Here is a 22,910-nt window from a genome sequence, read left to right as displayed (position 1 = left end):
GATGGCCAGTCTCTCCCACGAAGGCAGCGTCTGCAACCTGCTGACCAACTAAGACACAGTTTAAAACTGAAGATATGGAGGGTGCCTGACTGGCTCAGTCAGCTGAGCATCCCATAGGAAATGAGGAAATGGGAAATTAGACAAAGCCAACCAAAATTCCGAAAGATTTTAGAAGTGATCAATACCCCAGTGGGTCTGGTCTCAGAAAGCATCCTTAAGCCGTCCACGTGGGGCTGACTACACATGAATGGTCACACCGACCAGCGGCTTTGCAGACCACGGCTAACACCTTAGCAACCTGGAGCTCCTAGGGCGGCGAGCTGCCCCACAAGGGAGCATTTTTATTCTTTACAAAATTAAGTGCTGCTCCTTTCTCAGAAACACAACTTTGTGAAATTCCGTTATCTATTCCTTGTAAGCATTTTTCACCCTGCACAAAATGACTGAATCCAAAATGCCTGTAAGGATGTGATGGCTTTTTCAACTCACACTTGAACAGAGGCACATTTCTGGAAACCCTACACATTGGCCACAGAGTTCCCAAAGTGAAGTAAGTTTCCACCAAAGGTTCTGCCCTCAAAGATCTTGTGGTTTAACAGAGACAGCAGACAAAAAACCATTCAGTTGTAACAGTGAGCGGGTCACGAGGGGAGAACTGGGAGGGGTGCCCATCCCAGCCCCAGGGGGAAGAGGGGAGAGAGGCACGGTGTCAGGGAGGGTATCCTGGAGGGGGTGACGCTGAGCTTGGACGAGTTAGGTGATTCGAGAGAGGCCCGCCTGTCCCAGGCAGAGGGGAAAACACGTGCAAAGACATGGGAGAAGAGCTAAGATTTACTCTGCCCTGAGATAACCAGAAACAGACAAAATATACAGGACACCGGACATCAGGCAATGGAGGAGAGTGGTCTCTGAGGGAACAAGGTGAGCCCCGCAACTGCCCCAGCTCAGCACTTTGGGAGGAGACGACAACAACAACCAGACGGGACAAACGGAAAAGAAACAGTAAGAGGACAGACTCAAGCCCAGCCTGATCAATAAGCACATTAAATATAAATAGTCTAAACATCCCAAATAAAAAGCAGAGATGATCAAGCTGACCCAACCCCCATCACGCCCATAACAAGAGACAGTTTAAATATAAAGACACAAATAGGTTCGAAGTAAAAGCACATAAAACGATATATTGTGGTAGCACTAAGCCAAAGAAAGCTGGATCGACTACGTTAATATCAGACAAAATAGATTTTATATCAAAGGATGTGGCCAGGGATGACTTCATAATGATAAAGGTGTTAATGCATCAGGATGATGGACGAATCCTCCACGTTTATGCCCCTAATGAGCTTCAAACACACGAAGCACAAGTGGTCAAACTCCAAGGAGAAATAGGTAAATTCACAAATAGGTAAATTCAACCCAACCGACACTATGGAACACTCAGGACACACCTTCCCCAGTGCGCCGGGGACACCCAGGTAGGCCATCTTCTAGGCCATTAAAAAAAAAAAAAAAAAACCCTACCTCATACTTAAAAGGATTCAAGTTGTACGGTCTGTTTTCTGACGACAATGGAATTAAATTAGAAATAAACAGATCTCTGGAAAATACCAAAAATATTTGTAAACTAAAGAACACACTCTTCAATAACATGTGGCTCAAGGAGAAATCAAGCATCAAAAGGAAGATCCCACAGGCATGGGAGACAGCGTGTGCAGCGTGCTCCTGATACCGCAGGACATTTGCATTGGCTGGGAGCTGGCGCCGGTCAGGGAGTAGGAAGGGCCTGAGACAAGCCTGGAGGGGGAAAAGATTCATGAGGACTCACTCTGGGTAGGATCTGGGGCTAGCCACTTCTGTGCTTGGTCTCATTACGTTCCATTAAGGTTCTATCATACTCTAATTCCACCCGGGACTGAGAATTCTGGGAGGTTGTGACGTTGGGTCTGCTTCCGGGGTGTGAGACCTAACAATTGTGACCCTGGATGCTCCAGCGAGCACAGGTGGGAAGGAGCCGCTGGACAAGAAGGCCTGCTGTTTACACAGGGGCGTCTGGGCACCCCACGCCACACCTCAGCCTCAGCATTTACTACCTTGACTGCAAAACAACAACTGAGAGCTTGTTAGGCGGGCCCTCTGAAGAGGGTATGTCTATAACAATATGCTTCATTTCCTTAGAACATTCTAGATGATAGACTTTTCGTTCATCTCAGCTCCGGTTTTCCCACCATGGTCGAAATCTATGAGATCTTCTCTGGTGCCAAAGCTCCGCAGCTGAGGGGGGTGGGGAGAGGATGGGGGTCTCGGGAGTAAACCCGAGGCAGGTCTCTGCTGGGTGAGCTCTGGGAGCACCTCCCACCAGTCTCTGGTGCCCAGGCGGCCGTGTCCTTGTCTATGCCATGTGTCTGCAAGACAGTCTAAGTTGGTTTTATCGATGTTTGGATGGGCTCCCGCGGCCTGACGCTCTGGTGCAAAGCAAGGGTCCTATGCTCGATGGAAGAAGTGAGTCACAAAAGGCTACACAGACAAACAGGCTGGTGGCTGCTCGGGGTGGGGGTTGCAGAGTGACTGCTCGTGGGTAGTTTCTTTTGGGGATGATGAAAATGATCTAACATTAGAGTGGCGACAGCTACACAACGCTACATATCTTCAACGGGTCGATTACTTGGCACATGAATTACATCTCAATAAAACTGTCTAGAAAACACAAAGTCAAGGGTCCTTGCTCCCAGTCCTGGCTCCTCCTCTGACTCCCTGCGTCCCCAGGCAGGCCGTCGAGCTTCTCTGGCCAAACATGGGTCCTCTGCCCGGAGAGAGGGCAGGGCCTGGGTCCTGTTTCGCACTCCGTCCCCAGGCTTCAGGACAGTGGTCGGCACACGGACAGCCTCAAGTCCTGGATGGACTGTTTCTTCAGTCAAGTGTCTTCCCAAATTCACCACCTCTGATCTCAGTGCTGAGGCACGACCTTGACCGAGGAAGCACTCTGGAGAGGTGGTGGCCCCGGGAGGCCGGGCAGTGTCTGCTGGGTGCCGCCACAGATGGGGCTGGCCTTGTCCGTGTGGCTCCCTCTGCCAGGGCGCATCTCCTGGTCTGGCCCGAGGCCTCCTCCCCTGACGGCTGCCCCCCGGGTGCCCGCCTACCCCCAGCATGATACCCTCTATCTGGAGCCATGGCTGTTCACCAGGGGCTCTCGCCTCCAGGGCGGATGCCACGTTGTCCCTTCTCTTTCTAGCTCTGACGGGCACAACTGAGCCCGGGGTTGAGCCGAAGCTTGGCAGATGGCCCCGAGCGACCGCAGGCCCCTGTGTCTGCGCCTCCGTCATCACGCCCTTGAGTGCTGGCATCTGCTCTGCACGCAGTTTCCTGTAAGGCCCAGGCTGGTCAGGGGATCCCGGGGGGAGTCCCCCAGACAGATGCTGAGGATGTGCATCTGGGGACAGGTTCCCAGGCTGATGTCCGTGCAGGGGGCCTTGGGCAGAAAAAACAGCCACTCCACGGCTGGCTGCTGATGCTGGGCTTAGGAGGGCACCTGATCGCACTTCTCACTGACCCTGAGTATGGGCGCCTTCTGCCCCCTGGCGTCCACTCTGAGAAACACACTGGTAGTCCTGACCCCCAGAGGCCACCTGGAAGTTGGAGAGGAGGAAGGCTTCTCCTCCAGGCCTCTGAGCCCGAGCCCTGAATCCTGCTCAGAACCACACGGATCTCCCAGGGCCATGAGGATTTGGTGGGTGAGTGACTGAGCAAGGGGAGAGGCCCACGGCTCGGCCACATGTGAGCAGGCGGCACGGCAAAGGCCTGGACACGGGATGGGAGTCCCTTCCCCCCTCCCTGCCCCACACCAGTGTCTAGTGTGGGAGGACGTGGTGCTGGTGCTCGGTAGGCTTTGGGACTATGAGGACGAACAGCCAAGGCAGCGAGGCGAGCTCCTGGTCAGTGCAGAGCTGACAAGCACGCCGGTTATGCCACCGCTTGACTAACTGCGCTGGCAAGTCACTCGGCATCTCAGTTACCTCGTCTGCAAACGAGGACGGGGGCCTGCCCCACACCACCCTCCCTGCGTGCAGCTGGCGGGGCTGCAACCGCACCTGTTCCCACCACCGCGAGCCCCACGACCTCCTGGGGCAGGGTCGGAACCTCAGGAAGGAAGGGCTCCAAGCGGGGAACGCGGTGTGGCCATGAGCCCCCCGAAAGGAAAGGAGGAGCAGAGCAGTTTCTAAATAAGAATAAACACGAAACTCCACAAAACAAGGCCAACTCAAGGAGGCTAGAATTCAATTTTCAGCGTGCATTTGCAGAGGACAAAAATGACAAAGCAGGCTCTACGATGAGCAGGTCCCAAGAGGGCAGAGACGCCAGGAGAGCAAGCCAGACATGCACTCTGGCACGTGGACGCGCCCTGCGCCGAGCCTGCTGGCCCTCAGCTCCAGGCCCCCCACCCTGGCCCTCGGTGTGAGCCCCCTGCAGCCAGCGGCCCACATGCAGGAGCGACACAGGGATATTCTCACACAGACTGCATGGGAGTCTGCTTCCGTGTGACTTCCAATCGCGCTCCCCCACCTTACTTCTTGCCGTTGCTGGAACATGGAAGTTTCTGCACGTCTAGCAGCCCGACGTCCACTCTAAGCTCCCGGCTGGCCTGTCTGTCCTCACCGGTCCTTCCACCCACAATGATTCAAATGGGACCCGAGTTTCCACCCAAACCAGCTCCACCTCCTCTTGTACTGAGTCAGGTCAGCCACCCACCGAGTCCTGCTCAACCTTCTGTCCCGGGCTCTGGATCCCACCACCCTATCCTTTCTACTCTGGCTGCCAATCCCTTGGGCCAGGCCCGTGACTCTCAACCTTAGCTGCTCACTGGACTCACCTAGGGACGCCTGTGTCCCAGCCCCAGGGATTCTGATCGAGTGGTGTGGCTGTGGCCTTGGGAGTGAGTGTTTCTAATGTGTGGCCAAGACTGGGACCCATGCTGCTGGCCATCGTCAGCATCTCATGCTTAGCCTGTCTTAGGACTTTATGAACATGGGACCGGCCGCCGAGACTTCAAGTGTCACCACCCAAGTGCCACAATGGCTAGGTGTCTCTACCGATGTCTCTGAGGCGAGATGCTGAACACCCCAAGCTCATAACCCCCTCCACAGTGATCTATTCTTGCTCGGCACAGCTCTGTTAAAAAACGATCCTTAAACTGGCTCGCACGTCTGTATCCTCTAGGTCTTACCTAGTGATCTGTCCCAAGGTCAGATGGCAGTTCTCTGACACGGGAGCAAACTCCAGACACCTGAACAGAGTGCTCTCCAGCCTCCAGGCTTTCCCTCCCCAAGCTGGCCAAGGCCAGGTGCTTTGTGGGCTCCATGGGACACAGCCCAGAGGGCTTGCCCACCTGCTTTGTCCCCGTGCCCCTCTCATGGCTGCGGCCCGAACATTCCAGGAGAGGCCTGCCCAACACAAGGCAGGATGGCCGCGGCCCTGCGCCAGTAAAGGACCACCCGAGCACACAGCGGTATGAGCAAGTGGGCCGCTGGTGGGGGCCGGCCTTACCTTACACTGATCCAGTGGTGTGTCCTCCGCCTCCTGGAAGACCACGCTGAAGGAGATACTCTTGGGGTCGGAGGAGAAGACCCAGCTGATGGTGAGGCCTGCCTCGGCCACGGTGATGGGGATGAGGCTGTAGGTGCTGGACCGCACGAACAGCTCCCGGTTGCTCTCCCCGAAGTTGGCGATCTCTTCCACCGTGAGGGGTAATTTTATCCTAAAATCCAAACACAGACAGGGCCCTGGTCAAACGGGCAACATGCCTGAGTCTGCTGGCCAGGTCACCTGTGGCGCAGAGGTGGCCGGAAGCCGTGGAGGCTCTTGGGAGGCCGAACCCTGGGGAGCCTTGCCCGACCTGCTTAATTACGGGAGCAGCCTGGGTGCGCAGCTCCCGCCCACAGTGAGCACCGACTGTGTGCCGGGCATGGTGGTCGGCGCCGGGGACACAGAAGTCAAACATCGGGATGACCATCCCTGCCCGCGTGGGGCTGGCACGTCCCTGCAGGCAGTCGGAGGTGAAGGCCGGCCTGAGATGCTCCGTGTGCCCACGGACAGGAGGCGGCTCCAGAGGCCTTGGCTTTCAGGAGCATTCCCGAAGCGGCCCTGCTGCCCAGCTGGGTAGGGTAACTGGCTCTCTCCAGCTCTAGGGTAACTGGCACGGGCAGGAAGCACACCCATCATTAGAAACTTCCCACCCTCTCAGCCGTCCCTCTTCTCAGTGGAAATCTGGGGGCTGCTGGAAGATTCCAAGGGGGCACCCTGACTTTTCTTAAATGGGTTCCAGTACCTGCCTTTATCCTGTCTGCTATGGAGCTCACCCCCTCGTAAGCCTGAGGTTCCTCCTCTGTCCCTCTGCTGTTGGGTGTGAAGAGTGCCTCTGAGGGTGAGCTGGGTGTGAGTGAACAGGCTCCTGACTGAGCGGCGCCCCCTCCTGGACGGTGCGTGCTTGTGCAGGTCACTGGGACAGGGCCTCCTGCCACCTCAGCAGTGGTGTGGCCTGGGGCCAGCCTTGTCTGCTCAACTGTGAACTGGGAAGGCGATGGCCGGGCTCCCTGCTCGCAGGCTTCATGTGCCAGATCCACAGCTGCATGAGCAGGCACGATGCTCCCATCCCACATGAGGAAGCCAAGGTCCAAACAGATTAAGAAATTGGATCCAGGCCCACCCAGGTCTGATATGAAACCATTACCTGTCCCCTACACTGAACTGCCTTTCATGGCCAAGATCTATTACTGTCCCCCTTAATGCAGCAGTGGAAACTAAAGCTCAGAGAGGTTAGGTAACTCGCCCAAGACTGCACAGCACGTAGGTCATGGGGCCGAAGAGTTCTGTCTGCCTTCAAAGCTGTGGAGACGGATGGAAGTATTCTCAGAGCTATGCTGAGAAGAGTAACCAAGGATGAAAAAACCCAAAATGCTCTAGAGAGGAGCTCTGACAAAAATCATTCCACTTTTGTGAAGATTTAACTCCATGTAACGTTTTCCCATGTGTTCATCTAAGCTTCATTCCTAATTATAGTACAGAAAGGCCTGTCCGGGGGCGCCTGGGTGGCACAGTGGTTAAGCGTCTGCCTTCGGCTCAGGGCGTGATCCCGGCGTTCTGGGATCGGGCCCCGCATCAGGCTCCTCCGCTGGGAGCCTGCTTCTTCCTCTCCCACTCCCCCTGCTTGTGTTCCCTCTCTCGCTGGCTGTCTCTATCTCTGTCGAATAAATAAATAAAATCTTAAAAAAAAAAAAAAGGCCTGTCCAATGTTTACAATTTTCAAAAACCTGAGAGTAGGCAGAAGGGACCATTTTGGAAAAGAGGTCTTCCTTGTCAGGCGGAAATCTTACTGCACGGCCATGTGTGCAGTCACCCTGACAGAAGGCCCCACCGATGCTGGGCCGTTTTATAATTTTACGTTCCAGAATTCTCCCCTTGCACCCAGTCCTTCAGATTGTGCTTCTAGTACTTTATTTTATTTTATTTTGCTTTTCTACACCTCATCTGTTCAGTGAGAAGACGATACTCAGTCTCCCCAAAGGAGAGGCTAATAAACACAAATTAAGGGTTTGCCATCTCTGCTCAAATATAATCTTTTTTTTTTTTTTTTTTGAGAGAGAACGTAAGCACGGGAGGAGGGGCAGAGGGAGAGAGAATATTAAGATATTAAGCAGGCTCCTCGTTGAGCATGGAGCCCAACACAGGGCTCGATCTCAGGACCCTGAGATCATGACCTGAGCCTAAATCAAGAGTCAGGCGCTTAACCAACTGAGTCACCCAAGCACGCCTCAAATATAATCTTAAAATAAAAGGAGCCCACTGTCTACAGGACTCACGTCATAAATGTAAATTCTACTGGTTTCCAGGCTTCTGCCCTGTCCCTCCACAATCACTCTCCACATGGCAACCAGAATGATCTTTTTTCAAATGTAAATTAGATTAAGTCATTGTTCTATTCCAAACCTCATTTTTGGGCTCCCATCTCCCTCAGATTAAAAGGCAGAGTGGCCAACAAGGCCTGATGGGAGATGGGCCCCCTTCCCTCTCTGACTCAGTTTCTCTCGCTCTCTCCGCTTCAGCCACACTGGCCTTTGCCCTGTTCCTTGAACATGCCAGATGCCATTCTACCCCAGGGCCTTTGCACGAACCGTTCCCTCTGCCTGAATGCTGTTCCCTCATAGAGCTGCAAGGCAACTCCCTCCAGTCTTACCTTCTTAGGGCCACTTTATTCAAGATCACGAATTCCACCCTCCCCATCCTGCTTTGTTTCTTTTCCACAGCAAGCATCACCTTGGAATGTACTATGTCATTCACTTGTTTACTTACGTGTACTGTCCACCCCTGCTGGGATATAAACTAAACACGAGGGCGGGCATCTCTGTTTTGCTCACTGATGTGCTCCAGGGACCTAGAACATACCTGGCTCCTACTAGGTGCTGAGTAAGTATCTGTGGGTGAGGGAGTGAATCTATTCAGTGACAATGAAGCCCTTATGCAGCCATGAGCCACAACATGGGAGAAGAAGGATAGGATATGTGAAAATACTCATGCAGTGGTGACGTTTTAAAAGACCATGAAATAGGGGCGCCTGGGTGGCACAGCGGTTAAGCGTCTGCCTTCGGCTCAGGGCGTGATCCCGGCATTGTGGAATCGAGCCCCACATCAGGCTCCTCTGCTATGAGCCTGCTTCTTCTTCTCCCACTCCCCCTGCTTGTGTTCCCTCTCTCGCTGGCTGTTTCTATCTCTGTCAAATAAATAAATAAAATCTTTAAAAAAAAATAAAAATAAAAATAAAAAAAATAAAAGACCATGAAATAAGATGTAGACTATTTTGTGCTGAAAATGATGTACATATGTATTTTTAAAAACTGGAAGGCTATACCCCGAAGTGGTTTGCTTGTCTCTCTTTTCCTATTTTCTACAGGGAAAAAGGTACTGCTCTTACAGTAAGAAAAGCGAACAAAGTTATTTTCAAAAAAAGAACACAGGGCACAGGCATGAGGAAGGGATGGCTATGGGGGGCATGGGGAGCTTCTGAGGGTGAGGGAACTGTTCTCTGTCTTCACTGTGGTCACACGGGGGCGACACTGTTCTGTTCCAGACCTGTGTCGTTCCCCGCCCCCGGCAGAACTGGGGCGCGGAGCCGGCTGGGCTCGGAGGCCCCCGAGATCACTTAAGCCACTGGCCGAGCTGGGCGTGGAGCTTGGCAGGACGACTAGTGATTACACTGTATTATTTGTCAGAATCTAAGCACCATACACATAAAGGGGGAATTTACTGTATATAAATCGTACCTTAAAAAAAAAAAAAAAAAAGCAGAGACTGAAAGGCACCATCAGTGCCAAGTCAGAGCCTCTGGGGTGCTTCCGGCTCCTTCTCCCCAAGAGCAACAGCCTGGGGAGTCCCGCTCGGGGACCCGTCACTTACATCAGTTCTCCGGACTTCAGCAAGCAGATTTCGGCATCCTGCCCTGGCGGCATGTCTTCAGTGTCCTCGGGGGTTAGCAAGGTTGACATGGTGTCCCTGAAATGCCACACACAAGAACACACAGCCATTTAGCCATCGGCACATGGGGTCCCACGTCCTGGGGCCCCCAGCCTTGGAGTCACGTGGCCAGCCTCAGAATGTGCGGGATCCTGCAGTCCCAGAGGCCATGACAGAGGGTCCGGCAGGCTCTCTAGGTAGGGGCACAGGGGCCGGAGCTGAGCACTCAGGGCGGGGAGAAGACAACAGGGCCGCCGTGTCTTCCCTGGTGTCTTTCCAGTGACCAGGGGGAGGGGCTGCCCACAACTCGGACGGTCCATCCTCCTATCTCACACCAGCTGAGCACCGTCAGCAGCACCTCGGGGCCCGGCCTGGCCAGCGCCTGGCTGTGACTAGCCAAGCCTGCTCTGGCCCATCTCCAGGGAGCAAGGACACATGCCCAGGAAACGGCGTAGCCCAAGAGGGAGCGGTGGGACAGAGAGTGGACCTAAGCCACACGGCCTCTCTCTGCTCATGACCCACCATCGGCTGCACCGAGAGCCAGCAGCGGGGGCCCGTCGGCAGTGCAGACACGCCACGCTTCCCATGGTGCTCCATGGAACACCAGGGCCAGGGGCGGAGGGCACCACACGCTCCCTCTCGGAGCGCCCCGGTACACTGCAACTTAAGTTCGAGGCTCTAGGAGGCGCTGCAGCAAAGACAGCTGCTGGACTTGAACTCCAGCGTTCGTGTGTTTTAAACTCCTACTGAGCTGCTTACTCTGGGAAGGCAGACGGCAGTCCCCCTCCTTCACTGACAGGGACACGGAGGCCAGAGCCCCACGCCTGACTCGAGCTCACTGCTCGTCCTGCCACAGCCGCACACCCGGCTCGGCCAATGGCTTGTGTGATCTCAGGGCCCTCAAGCCCCACCAGCTCAGGTGCCCAGGTCTGCTCAAGGGAAACTTAGTCCAGAAAAGAACCATTTGCCCCACGGACAAGTGTTAATAAGGAACGTCTCCCACCTAACACAGCTTCTTCCCAAACTGTCGCGATAACCCCCTTCTCAACCGCCCTAAAGGGCTCTCCCCAGATGTGCCCTGAACTGCCCCCTCCCACCCCTGACACGTACCCCTTGGGCTCTCACCAGCTTGGCCCCGGGGACACTTGCTCAACCTCTGAAGCCCCAAGGGAACACAAGCGAACGCAGTCTAGCCCCACCCCACCCACTGTTGTGCCCGGAGATGTCCGCCCAGGTCCGCACTGGGGCGCTCTCCATCTGAGTCAGCACCACACACACACACACACACACAGCTAGAAGGAGGGGGTCTGCGGCCCAGGCAAGGTCAGCGGCTGGCCGCAAGCATCCAGACCTCGTGCTCAGACGTTTCTGCCTCTACCACTTTCACACCCACTTGGGCACCAAGTTCACGGCTCCCCCCGGAGTGCAGCTATGATGTGTGCTGGGAAATGACAGTGCTGTCTGGGCTGCGTGGCGTGCCAGCCACGGCCACGCCGGGGATGGGCTCTGCAGGATTCCCAGGGAATTCCTGCGCTCAGGTGAGCTCAGGACCTAACCTAACATCATCTCTGGGACATCAGAAAGTCACAACAGCCCAGCAGCCACACCCGACTGCTCACAGAGCTTCTCAGCTGTCACCTCTGCTTGCAAGGGATCCCCCGGCACATCTTGCTCACAGTTCACTGCCAGGAGAGTCCCAGGGCCAAGACCACTGCCATGGAGGCCAGTCCTTCCACAGCGAGAGGCTGCACGTGGTCTACCACAGTCTACGCCCTGTGTCTGAGCCCGAGGCTCCCCACTCAGTCAGGAGAACCTGAGGGTCCACCTGAGCACCCAGGGGCTCTCTGGGTGGCAGCACGAAGGGGGAGTTCAGGGTTGGCAAAATTCAGTGAGTCTCCCCTCAGCCTGTCCTGGCTGTCACTCAGCCGTGGGGGTGGGAACACTGCGACACGTCCCAGCACACCTGCATGAACAGCACAGAGCCGTGAATCTGCGGGAGTCTGGGGGATGAGACAGGCAGCTTCACCAGGGGCGGACACACAGGCATCTGCAGCCCGCTCCCACCCCGCGTGCCCCTCCCTCCCACTCCCCCCGGGCCCCATCTGTCATTATCTCTTCTGGGTCCTCTCTCCCCTAGACCCAGAGGCCTTTGGAAGAAGGGGCTGCAGCTGAGCTGTCCCCACCCTACAGGACCGGCACGCGGCAGGTCGGCCACCACCATTTGCAGGAACCGAACAATGTACGTGCCCCTTGCTAAGTGGAGATTCGGAAAAGGGCAGAGGAATGCTGACCAAGTCCAGGAGAGAACTGAGGCCGGGTGCCTAAAGGATGAGGCCCCCGAGTCACGCGTGGAGTGGCAGATGCAGGGTCGAGGAGCATGCCGACTGCTCACTTACAAGGCCTCTCTGCCTGCAGGAGGACAGATACTGCCTGGGGAGAGGCCTCTGTCCTCTTGGGAAACCTCTGAGCGTAAGACGGGGCGTCACCGGACGGGCCCCAACATCACGCCTGCCCCCACCAGACCCAGCAGCTGCTCTGCCATTTAGCCCCCCTGCCCCTGCCTCCTCCCCGTCTGCGATGGAGCCGAGGCTGCTGGGGGTGACACTCTGCTCTCGGGGCGCCTCTGCGAGGGAGCGGTGGTGGGGGCCGGCACAGGGAGCCGCCAGGGCTGCCTAGATCACCAGACACCCACTGGCACCCTGTTGCCCGGCTGGGGCTGTCTGGGCACAGTCCCCGTCAGCCCATGGTAAGCGGGGGAGCCCGTCTTCACGAACACCCTGCCCTTCAGGGGCTGAGCGCCGGGAGCCCTGAGCAGTGGGGGCTCCATCTCTCTAGCAGGAGGTCCTTGGGGCTCCAGAGGGCAGGAGAGGGCATGTGGCTCCTGGTGGGGACGTCACTCCAAGGTGGTTCCAGTCTTGGTTTTATGACTGTGACTCTGGGTGCCCTTCCCTCCTCGGAGGTTGTTCTCCCTTCTCTACATGGGAGGAGGAGAGGGAACCGGATGGACTCCAGGCTCCTCTCCGAGCTCCAGGCTCAACTGGAAAAGGCTGGAGGTTCCAAAGGACTCCTCCCTCGGCCTTCTCCATGCTTCCCAAGGAAGGTACAGCAAGAATATGCTTGACCCACCTGCTGCCACCGAGGGCAAGCCTGGTGCCTCGCTGTTCTTCTTCCTCTCGGGCCCAGCCCCTCCACCCCCAACCTCCACCCTGCCCACCCCTTTCCGTGGCTCTTATGACCACTGGCTTCCAGATCCCCATCCTTCTTCCGGGAGAAACAGAATTACAGAACGTCAGTGTGAGAGGCTGTTCAAGGGATCAAGTATACAACACCCCCCCCCCCACCTCCCCAGTACATGATGACCACAGATATGGGGGCCTGAGGAGCCAAGACAGGCCCAAGGCCACTCAGGCCTGCCTCAGCTCCTCTGCCTTCATCCTTGTGCAAAGTGCAAATGCCGTACAAGAGAAAGATAAGTTAACATCTGACGGAACAGGCTCTGAAGCTGTAATTGGTTCTCAGGCTTTTCCTGCATTGAGGATAAAAGAGGTCCTAACCCATCACTCCCTCTCCTCCTCCAGCTCCCCCTCTTGCAAGCCCTGATTACCAGCCAGTAGTGCTTCCCAGGGGAGGTACCCAGCCCCTCCCAGTCCTGGCTGAGGCCCTGCATGGGGGGAGTGGAGCAAGGTGGTCAAAGGTGGGGGATGCCATCCCAAGGGTAAGGATCAGAGACACAGAGGTTTCTTCTCAATGGCTTTGCAAACTGTGGGTCGTGACCCATTCAGTGGGTCATGAATCAATTTAGTAAGTTACGACCCCCATTAGAAGAACTGGAATGGAAAATGTCTACGAAGCAGTACACTGCGTGTTGTCAGGGGCAGGACTGTCACGGGGCTCTTGCTTTGCCTTCGTGTCTACACACGCACACCCGCGGGTAATCAGGTAAAATGTGTTATCTTACCGTGAGATGCAGCAGAAGAGCAACTCCTTTAGATGGCAGAGGACTGAAAACGAGCTTGAGAAGGACAGGGACAAAAGCCACTTCTTTTGTGGCCACTAGGGGGCACCCTCTCTCCTGCCAGAACCATTTCCTTCTGCTGCCACTGGAGTGTTTTCCTGAGAAGTTGAGACACATTCACTGCCCACAGCGCCCCTCCTTCCTCCCCTTGCTCCGGCCACGGAAGCCTCTGGCTGGCGATGGTGACTTTTGATGGCATGTCACCCCTTCCTGCTGAGCTTCCGTCCCTGAGCCTGTGGTCAGGAGAGCTGAACCTGTCTTGAGGCACACACATTTGTCAACCCGTTCCACCCTCTGGGGCTGGTCATCCCAGCATCCCCGGAGATCCTGCCCTACACACTGTCTATGCTCTATCGACGTCCAGATTATGTGCCCAGGGTGAGCCGGCTTTCTGTCCCATATGCCCCCAACAGAGGACATGACCAAAGGCTCCACTTGAGAACCACGTGAGAATTAAGTGGTGGCCACAGACAAGGCGACGGTGAGGAAGTCCCCGACAATGCAGTCCAGGGGTCTGTGCCTGCCTGGATGAGGGGTCACGGTGTTGGGGGGGGGCAGTCCCTCGGCTGGAATCCACCACAGCTTCCTCTCACAAATCAAAATGCCTCATCTGCTTTTCCATTTAATTACTGTACAACTTCAGTCCTGCAGATTGCCCCAGGGGTGGGGGGCAGATCCTCTGGCTGTTGGGATCGGTGGAGGAAGAAAGGATGCTTAAAAAGCCCCCATGGCCTGAGTGTCTTGCTGACAGCCTTCCCCGGAGGGCTCCACCTGCTCCTCGGCCTGCTAAGCAGCACAGTGAGAAGGGCTACTTCGCCTGATTACCCAGGGTCCCCGGTCCCCAGGTCAGCTTCTGTCCGTGGTCAGCAGACGGCTCTATGTTTACGACACACTGCCCAATTCAGCCGCCGCTAGCCTTGTGGGGCCGCCTGAACCCAAATTCATCACAATTTTTAAAAAGCCAACAATTTGGCTCCTTGGTTGCACGGTCCACACCTCAGGGGCTCAATGGCCACTGTGCGGGACGGCGCAGACCCAGGACACGTCTGTCCTCGCAGACGGTGCTCATGAGCGGCACGGGCTCGGAACGTGGTGCTGAGCCCACTCTGTGGGATCTGAGGGTATTTTCCCATTTTACTATTCAAAGTAAGTTCCTGGTAGTTTTTCTTTCAATCATTGGCTTCCTTTTTGCCTAAAAACCGAGTGACGAAGAGCACTTCTGGTATTTTGATTTCTGATTGCTTAGTAACCACGGTCCGACCACAACACCCAAACTCGTATGCCCAACCTCAGAATCAACAGCTGGGCAGCACTGGGCTCGCCTCCCCGGCTCTAGTCGGAGCTGCCTTCTGGTCCAACTCTTTTTCTGAGGCTTTCGGTCCTAACTCATCCTCCACAGCCCCCATCAACCACCACTGCTTTGCAGGGAGACTTCTGCCAGCAACAGTAACCGCCTCAATCCCGGGTTCTGGGACTGACGTTCCTTCCACCTAGGGCTCTGGATCGGGAACGTCAGGGGCTTTGGAAAAGCGAACAGGTCAATGCACCCTGACTTCCAAGATGCACCTGCAGTGGGCATGGCTGCTGTTTCCTGGCTATCCTTACCCCAGTGCTGTTTAGAACATGTGCAAGTGTTCCAGGGGAAATCTAAGACATGTGATGGGGCCACTGCCCTTGGGAAGTTCAGAGTTTTGTTTCAAAGAAAAGTAATGCCCTTGACACACTAAGCACTACAAACTGGCACTGTGTACAGTGACTGAAATAAGATTCTGGCCCCCAGGGGGTGAGCGGCTCCCTCCTCCAATTTAGCTGCAAGCCTTTCACTGGAGAACTTTCTGCCGGAGAACAGTGATGACAAGCGCAGCCGTGATTGCCCAGATGCGCGCCCGCCCTCCCTGCAAGCCGGCACACAGCTGTGGAGGAGGCAGGGGCGAGGGCCCTTGCTTCCCACGGAGTACGAGTGCTTGTCCTTCCAAGACAGAACGGCCTGGCCGCGTGAGCGTTTGACAAGGCTCAGGCTGTTCTAACTCCCTCCGGGAACTGGTCCCAAATGACACAGTTGGCTTGACCCTGGGAAAAGCTCATCTCTCGAAACTCAAGAGATTCCAAAACGAAAGGATGGCTCGCTCCAAAGGGATGTCTTGCTTTAAAAGGTCTCTTTCGGAGGATGGGTGCTTTGGCCTACCTCCCCTGCACTATTTGGCTCATTGTTCATCATCCGTTGGCCCCCGTGTCCACCCACCACCTGTCCAGGGGCACACTCTCTACAGAGCCTCACGGCTCCTGCTCTCAGGGAACAGCTCATTCATTTGCACGAGTGTGGTGGAAGGGTCTGAACTAGCCCATTTGAAAAAGCCTTGAAAATCCACTAGTGGTCTTCAAAGCTTCGACTAGCGCCCCCTGGGAGTAGTGCAGGGCGCACAGCTAGACAGATGCTGGGCGCTCCAGGGACGTGCATGCTCTCGGGCAAGTGAACTCATCTCTCGACCCTTCTGCTTACTCATCTGGAAAGGCTGACGGCTGGACGGCTAGGTGGGAAGCACCCAGCACAGGGCCTGGCTCCCAGTGGAACAGAGTGCTAGTCCCTAGGTCCTGGGGTCATGCCTGGTCCCCGCTCCCAATGCCTGACAGCCCGCCCTTAGGAAGAGCCATAGGAGCCGCTGTGCCCAGCAGACACGCACCAGCTGTGACGGGGAGCGGGCTGAGTGGGGCGCAGAGTCAGGGGACGGGGGTCTGGTGAGTCGGCACGAGGGCAGCTGCTTCTGGGAAAGCAGAAATGGAGTTCATGCCTCTACCGAGCAGCCTTTCCCCAGAGGGGAGGTGCCGGGGAATGTGAGCCCGGCAGGCATCCCTCCAGCTCCTGCCTTCCGGGGCCTTCTTCCCCAGAAGCATCAGCATTGCTGGGGCAGGGCGTCTGACAACTAGAATGGTGCTGTCACCTGGTGGTCAAGATCTGGGGAGTTCCAGGAGTGGGGACAGCCTCAGGGAACCAGAGGACTCCAAGTCACGTGGGTGTAGGTAGCAGGGCTGCATCAGGCTGACCCGTCCCCAAGGAGCCCTCCGGTGCCCTAGCAACGACGACAGAGACCTGGGTTTGTTTCCTGGAAGCGCCCGTTTTTAGCTGTGTGCACGTGGGGCCCTCAGTGTTTTCATCTATAAAATGGGGCAGTACCTACTCTGTAGGGCTGCTGTGAGGACAGGGGCTATTGTGTGGGAATGGCGTGCATACCTGGAACCCGGACCGCAGCATGGGCTGCGCATTGGTCCAGGCCCCGATGGCTCCAAAGAGACATGACTAGCGAAGGAAATAATGTTAGGGTACAAATGTCACCATTCTCAGTGCGCTGCCTGAGCCAGACCTACTTATTGCTCCCCTTCAATTTTACAAATAAAAACCCTCTAAGGTCCTGAGAGGTGGTCATGTCCATAGCCAGGCAGCAGGGAGTGCAGGACAACAGGGCCACCGCTTCCTATCTCTGACCCCCAAATTACGTGGGTGCAGCCTGGTCATGTGGATTCTGATGAACGAGGCAGGGGTGGGTAGGGCTGGGTCTCTTATGATCACCAACCAAGGGCTCTCAGAAGATAGTCAACGGAAACACGGACCACATCACAGAGAGACAGAAGCCGACCTTGCTGCTTTGAACAAGCTCATTTCTGGGACAAAGTGACAGAGCCTCTCCGCTGGTGAGTCATCCATTTTCTTGTTTGCGGCGTTAAAAGGCAGGTACAAACCTCAGGTTGCTGGGATCCTCTGATCCCTGCCTGCGGGTCAGTGTGGGGTAAAATGCCCAGGCTTTAGAGCTTGGCTGCTCTCGGTTTGAATTCCACCTCCGCCCCAGAACTCGAGAACTGTGAAGTGACTTCACGCGGTTCTGGGCACAGAGTAAAGTGCTCGTGAGCCGAAGGTATTGGCAGTGCCCTCCCGGGGAGATGGGGAGAGTCTAGCCACTCGCCACATCTGTTCGCTGCATAATCTGATTCTTGGTTTTCATTTCCTTTGCATTATAATTTAGAACACAGGCTCTCAGACAGTTATCTCGTTTCTTTTCCCAATGTAAGTCAATATACCACTGCGAAAACCTTGGAAACGATAGAAAAATGTAAAGGGAGAAGGGAAGTAAGTCATCACGAATTCCACAGCTAGAGGTAAACTGCTGATAAATTCTGGGCATTTTTTTTTTTTATGTTTTAAAAAATAGAGTCAAAATTGGGGTGCCTGGCTGGCTCAGTTGGTAGAGTTGTGAGTTAAAGTCCCATGTTGGGCATGGAACCCACTTAAAAAATATATATATATATATATATAATATATACATATGTAATCAAGATTACATAGCTCATCGTGGATTCTTTTTTTTTTTTTTTTTAATTTGAGGGGAGGGGCAGAGAGAGATAGGGAGAGAGAGAATCTTAAGTTCCCCACACCCAGCACAGAGCCCAACGCAGGGCTTGATCTCAGGATCCTGAGATCATGACCTGAGCCGAAACCAAGAATCTGATGCTTAACCGACTGAGCCCCCCAGGTGCCCTATCATCGTGGACTCTTAAACAAGGGTCCAGAGAATATGTGGCAGAGGGACTCAAAGGGCTGGCAAGCCCTCAGAACTCCAGGCAGGGATGCACGTTACTTCTGAGGAAAGTGTCTGAGGTTTTAGGACACTCTCAAAAGGGTTTATGATCATAGACAGTTAAGGATCACGATCAATTTTACATCCTTTCGGCCGTGTACTCAATGTGACAGTAAGAGCCACGGCTGACTGGGCACGTTTACTTTGTGCTGTCGCTGTTGTGAGTAGTTTCAGTGTAGTGCATTCTCCAAAATCATTTAAGGCACTTCCTACACATTTGACTTATGTTCTGTTTTATGTCTGAATTGCAATTTGCTAATTTATTTATTATCGGACATTTACACTGCTTCCAAAGTTGAATATATTACTTCAAAACAAACAAACAAAACCAAACTGCATCAATCAACACGGAACTCTGGCTATTCAAGATAAAGAAATGAGTGATTTTAACATTTCTAGAAGGGAAACTAACTTTTTTTTAAAAAAAGATGTATCCATTTATTTGAGAGAAAGAGAGAGACAGCACGATCGGGGAGGAAGGGCAGAGGGAGAGGGAGAGAGAATCCCAAGCAGACTCCACACTGAGCAGGAAGCCTGACGTGGGGCTCGATCTCACAACCCCGAGATCATGACCTGAGCCCAAACCAAGAATCAGATGCTTAACCGACTGCACCACCCAGGCGCCCCAAAGGGAAACTCACATTTTTAGTCCTCTATCTGCACAGAAGTGTGCAGTCCCAATCTGTTAGCATAACTCATTACAAATGAATTTGCAGGGGCCCTTCGAGGAAATGTGTCATGTGAGTGTAAGCATGTCAGCAGCAGCCATAATAGGATTTTCTTATGAACAGGCAAGAGTTAAGTCAGCCCATAATGGAGATTTGATATGGCTCTCAAGGAAAGCAAAGCCACTCATTTCATAGTCTAAGCATGAAGCAGTAACACATATCCACTCTCAACTGACCTATTTAACCCAGCAGCCCGCAGAGCTGGTTGGGGCCTGAGGACTACAGCTGGCCTATCACCCTTACACATCGCACATTTTGCGGTCTAAGAGCAGGGACCTTTCACGGAGTAGTCTTATTCCAGAGGTGAGGTCCTTCCTTGGAGAGAAAGGGTGTCCTGTCCCCACGAGGACGGAGGGGGCAGCGCGAAGGCTGATACCATCTCCAGTCAGGACAAGTCTTCGAGTTGATTAGAAAGGAGACATGATCTCTCCTTGGATATGCCCTTGTCTGGCCAGTTGACATTCTGACTTTGCTAAACCAGATGCCTGTTTTTCTGGAGACTTCTTAAGGTCCTAGCAGGATATGGCACTGAGTCACCAGAAATGAGCCACTGTGTGCTAAGTATCTGCAGGTCAGTGGCCTGACACCCTGCCACAGCCAGCCCTGCTCCCACGCCAGAGAACCTGCCCCCGGCCCCCCTGCAGCAGCCCACCCATTTCAACCAGATCTTCCACTTGTTAAAGGAGACCCCTTGAGCCTAAGTTGCTAGTCACACAAGCTAAAGTAATGTTCCCTTCTGGGGAAGATTCCCAAAGATGGGGAAGTCTTCCAGAAACCAGGCTCTGGTGGTGGAACAGGGCACGCCAGGCGATAAGGGGCAGGCTGGGCCGTGCTGTGAGGAGGGCTGCCTGATGCCCTGGCCGCGGCCGGCTCCGCCACGGTGCTGGGTAGCCAGGCGCTTTCTGTGCTTTGTTTCTCCCGCATCTAAGTCTAGGCAGCGGAGGGCAAGAAAAGACAGGATGGACTGTCTACCCAGGCGGAGAAGTCCTGGTCATCCCCCAAACCCCTTCAGGTCCCCAGAAGTCTCCTCGATGGACTCCCCCTAAAGGGGGGGCTACTCGCCTTAGCGACCACAAAGAGCAGGGGTCTAATTTAACAGAAGATGAGGCACAGGATGGGCAGACGAAGGCAGGCCTGCCCACTCCAAAGCGGTTCCGTACTTCCAGAAGGACACCACCCCCACTCTACCACATGGGGGACCTTTGCTTTCAAGACCAGTTGGCACAGGATTTTCTGGACTGTGAGTGGGGTCGGTTATGTGTTGTCTCCCAGGTGGGTGAGAGCCTTAGGATTTTAGGGCTAATTAAGGGTCCCTCATCCTGTCTGAGCCATCACTGCTCAGCACGGGCCGTCTCCAGTGCCCTGGACTGCGCTGTCCCCGAGCAGAATGGAGGTGGGTTCAGGAGATGACGACCTGCCTCCTACAAGTGGGGCAGCAGGACTGTGGGAGAACAGGAGGTGTCACTCTCGGCCCCGACTCTGATGCCTGTGTTTGCCTCCCAGATGTTCACGGGAACGCACGCCATGGAGGAGGACGACTACGTCGACCCCGTGTTCTTCAACACTTCCAGTAACGGCAGCCAGGAGCACGAACGCTTCCTGGAGTTCCGCAAGTTCTTCCTGCCCTCCGTGTACCTGGTGGTGTTCGTCTGTGGCCTGCTGGGGAACTCTCTGGTCCTGGCCGTCTACATCTTCTACCAGAAGCTGAAGAGCCTGACGGACGTGTTCCTGATGAACCTGCCCTTGGCTGACCTGGTGTTTGTCTGCACCCTGCCCTTCTGGGCCTACGCGAGCCTCCACGAGTGGGTCTTCGGCAGTGTCTTGTGCAAAACCCTGCTGGGCATCTACACGTTGAACTTCTACACGTCCATGCTCATTCTCACCTGCATCACCGTGGACCGCTTCACGGCCGTGGTTCGGGCCACCAAGGCCTACAACCAGCAGGCCAGGCGGATGGCCTGGGGCAAGGCCATCTGCTTGGTCATCTGGGTCATCTCCTTGCTGGTTTCCCTGCCACAGATCATCTATGGCAATGTCCGCTCTCTCGACAAGCTCATCTGTGGTTATCACGACGAGGAGATTACCACTGTCGTGCTCGCCACGCAGATGACGCTGGGGTTCTTCCTGCCGCTGTTCGCCATGGCTGTGTGCTACTCAGTCATCATCAAGACCCTGCTTCGTGCCCGAGGCTTCCGGAAGCACAAGTCTCTGAAGATCATCTTCCTGGTGGTGGCTGTGTTCCTGCTGACCCAGACGCCCTTCAACCTCGTGAAGCTCCTCCGTAGCACGAGCTGGGAGTACCACACCATGACCAGCTTCCACTACGCCACCATCATCACAGAGGCCGTCGCCTACCTGCGGGCCTGCCTTAATCCTGTGCTCTATGCCTTCGTTGGCCTGAAGTTTCGGAGGAACGTCTGGAAACTCATGAAGGACATTGGCTGCCTCCCTTACCTGGGGGTCTTGAGTCAATGGAAGTCTTCCGAGGATGCTTCCAAGAGTTGTTCCGCCTCTCACAACGTGGAGGCCACCAGCATGTTCCAGCTGTAGGGCTCTCCCGGACTTGGAGAGCGGCTCGGGAGCTTCCGGGAGCACGGCTGCGTGCTCTGGATGCGACGAGGAAGGCTTTGTTTATGGTTTGCACATTCTCGTGGAGAAGTCACCCAACCCTGTAGCCGGGGTGGGACGCTGCTTCTCGGGCACGAACACCTTCTGTCCTCCTCTTGAACACCCAGGCCTGAAGCTCTGTGTGTGGGGGCTGGAAGCTCTGAAAACCGCAAGGGCTTTCCTTCCTCTATCCCCAAGAACGCTGGCTCCAAGGGAATGACAATGGGACCCTGAAGACCTTAGGCTCTCCTTCGTGGGGACGGGGGCTGAACACTGAAGAGGGGACATGGCCACACAGCTGCTGAGGGCACGTGATACTCCAGGCTCCCAGCTCAGAAGATGCCTCTGTTCACTGGGAAGCCGGGAGATTAGAGCAGCCATGAAAACAAGTGCTGGGCCCACATGGCTGGGACCTCGATCACCAGGTACCCGACAGAGAGAACAGGCTCTGCTTCACCTTGGGGTTGGGCCTTTATGTAGAGAGATGCTTACGTTCTCTTTGATTAATCCCGGAAGGAGGAACACCACGGAACATGAATGGGCCCAGTCAGCTGAGGATTCCAGGGGTCCACAGAATGTTAGGAAAATGTGCAAAGCAGAGTTTAAGGCGATCGTGAATCTAAGCGGCATTTCTGAAATGGAGTCTTTGGTGGGTCTGCTCATTTAAAAACTAAATTGTCCAATGCCTGATACACGCACGCACATATAAATCATGTATTAGTGTTTAGAGAATACAAACACGCCTGTATCAAATAGCATATGATTTTCATGACAAAAAAATAAAAACTTTAAAATCTCTAAACTATGTTTGTCCTTAGACACATTCTGCTTTCATGTCATGTGCCTGGAATATACCGGAAGTGGTTACTTAAAGGCTCGGAGCATAGGAAGCAAGTTAAAACTGTAACCTTTCGAGGCACTGCTCGATCAAGGAAATGGAATATACCAGTGATCACTCCCTCACGGTGGCTTTCAACCTCCTGACCAACATGGAAGTACCTTCGTGTGACCTCCGTAATATGGTCACAGGATGAGGCAACGCTAAATGCCAGACGCCTGGGTACGTTTATTAGATCCCAGCGATCTGCTCGGTAGGTTAAGTTGCCTTTTTGGCTCATGCTTCACAAAACCACTCACCAAAACGGAGAGTGCTGATCGCCAGCCGTGCAAGCGAAGGCACAGGGTGGTGGGCCAGACCGGGCTTAGCAGCATGGCTCTGGGGTCCGGACTGACCGGAGTGGAATCCTAGCTCCGGCTCTCACTCGTTGGCTAGACCAGTCGGTACTCTCTTTAACCTCCTTTGTTTTGGTGAAACACGGGCCGTAAGGGCACCTGCCTCTGGGGGCTGGCGTGGGGAGGACCTGCGATGGTGCGCACCAGATGCAGCCAGCACGGTGTGCATTCAGGGGCGGGAGGGCTGCAAGGACGGGAAGA

The 22,910-nt window shown here is 54.8% G+C and overlaps 2 protein-coding genes across 4 annotated transcripts in view; one reads left to right on the top strand and one right to left on the bottom strand.

The window, feature by feature from the left end:
• The window catches only part of FYCO1 (FYVE and coiled-coil domain autophagy adaptor 1), a 74,915-nt gene that overhangs the window by 6,986 nt on the left and 45,019 nt on the right, over positions 1-22,910 (bottom strand). For all 3 annotated transcript variants that reach the window (XM_045778879.2, XM_045778882.2, XM_045778880.2), the window contains exons 15-16: positions 9,442-9,537; positions 5,539-5,749 (exon numbers count right to left, since the gene is read on the bottom strand). In XM_045778879.2, the coding sequence (XP_045634835.2) occupies positions 5,539-5,749; positions 9,442-9,537 (307 nt within the window). The remainder of the gene's footprint in view (positions 1-5,538; positions 5,750-9,441; positions 9,538-22,910) is intronic.
• On the top strand, positions 17,096-22,265 carry CXCR6 (C-X-C motif chemokine receptor 6). Its single transcript, XM_045778884.2, has 2 exons — positions 17,096-17,200; positions 20,373-22,265. The coding sequence occupies exon 2, from the start codon at positions 20,373-20,375 to the stop codon at positions 21,417-21,419; it is 1,047 nt and encodes a 348-aa protein (XP_045634840.2). The 5' UTR covers positions 17,096-17,200; the 3' UTR covers positions 21,420-22,265.

Source organism: Ursus americanus, chromosome 14 (assembly GCF_024610735.1).
Source record: "Ursus americanus isolate L20-20 chromosome 14, mUrsAme1.1.p, whole genome shotgun sequence".
In the NCBI taxonomy this organism is placed as follows: Eukaryota; Metazoa; Chordata; class Mammalia; order Carnivora; family Ursidae; genus Ursus; species Ursus americanus.
Note: the sequence above shows the minus strand (reverse complement) of the source record. Positions and strands in the feature narration are given on the sequence as shown.

Bases quoted from the DNA above. Each gene is read 5' to 3' on its own strand.
- CXCR6 (XM_045778884.2), top strand. From the start codon at position 20,373: ATGTTCACGGGAACGCACGCCATGGAGGAGGACGACTACGTCGACCCC.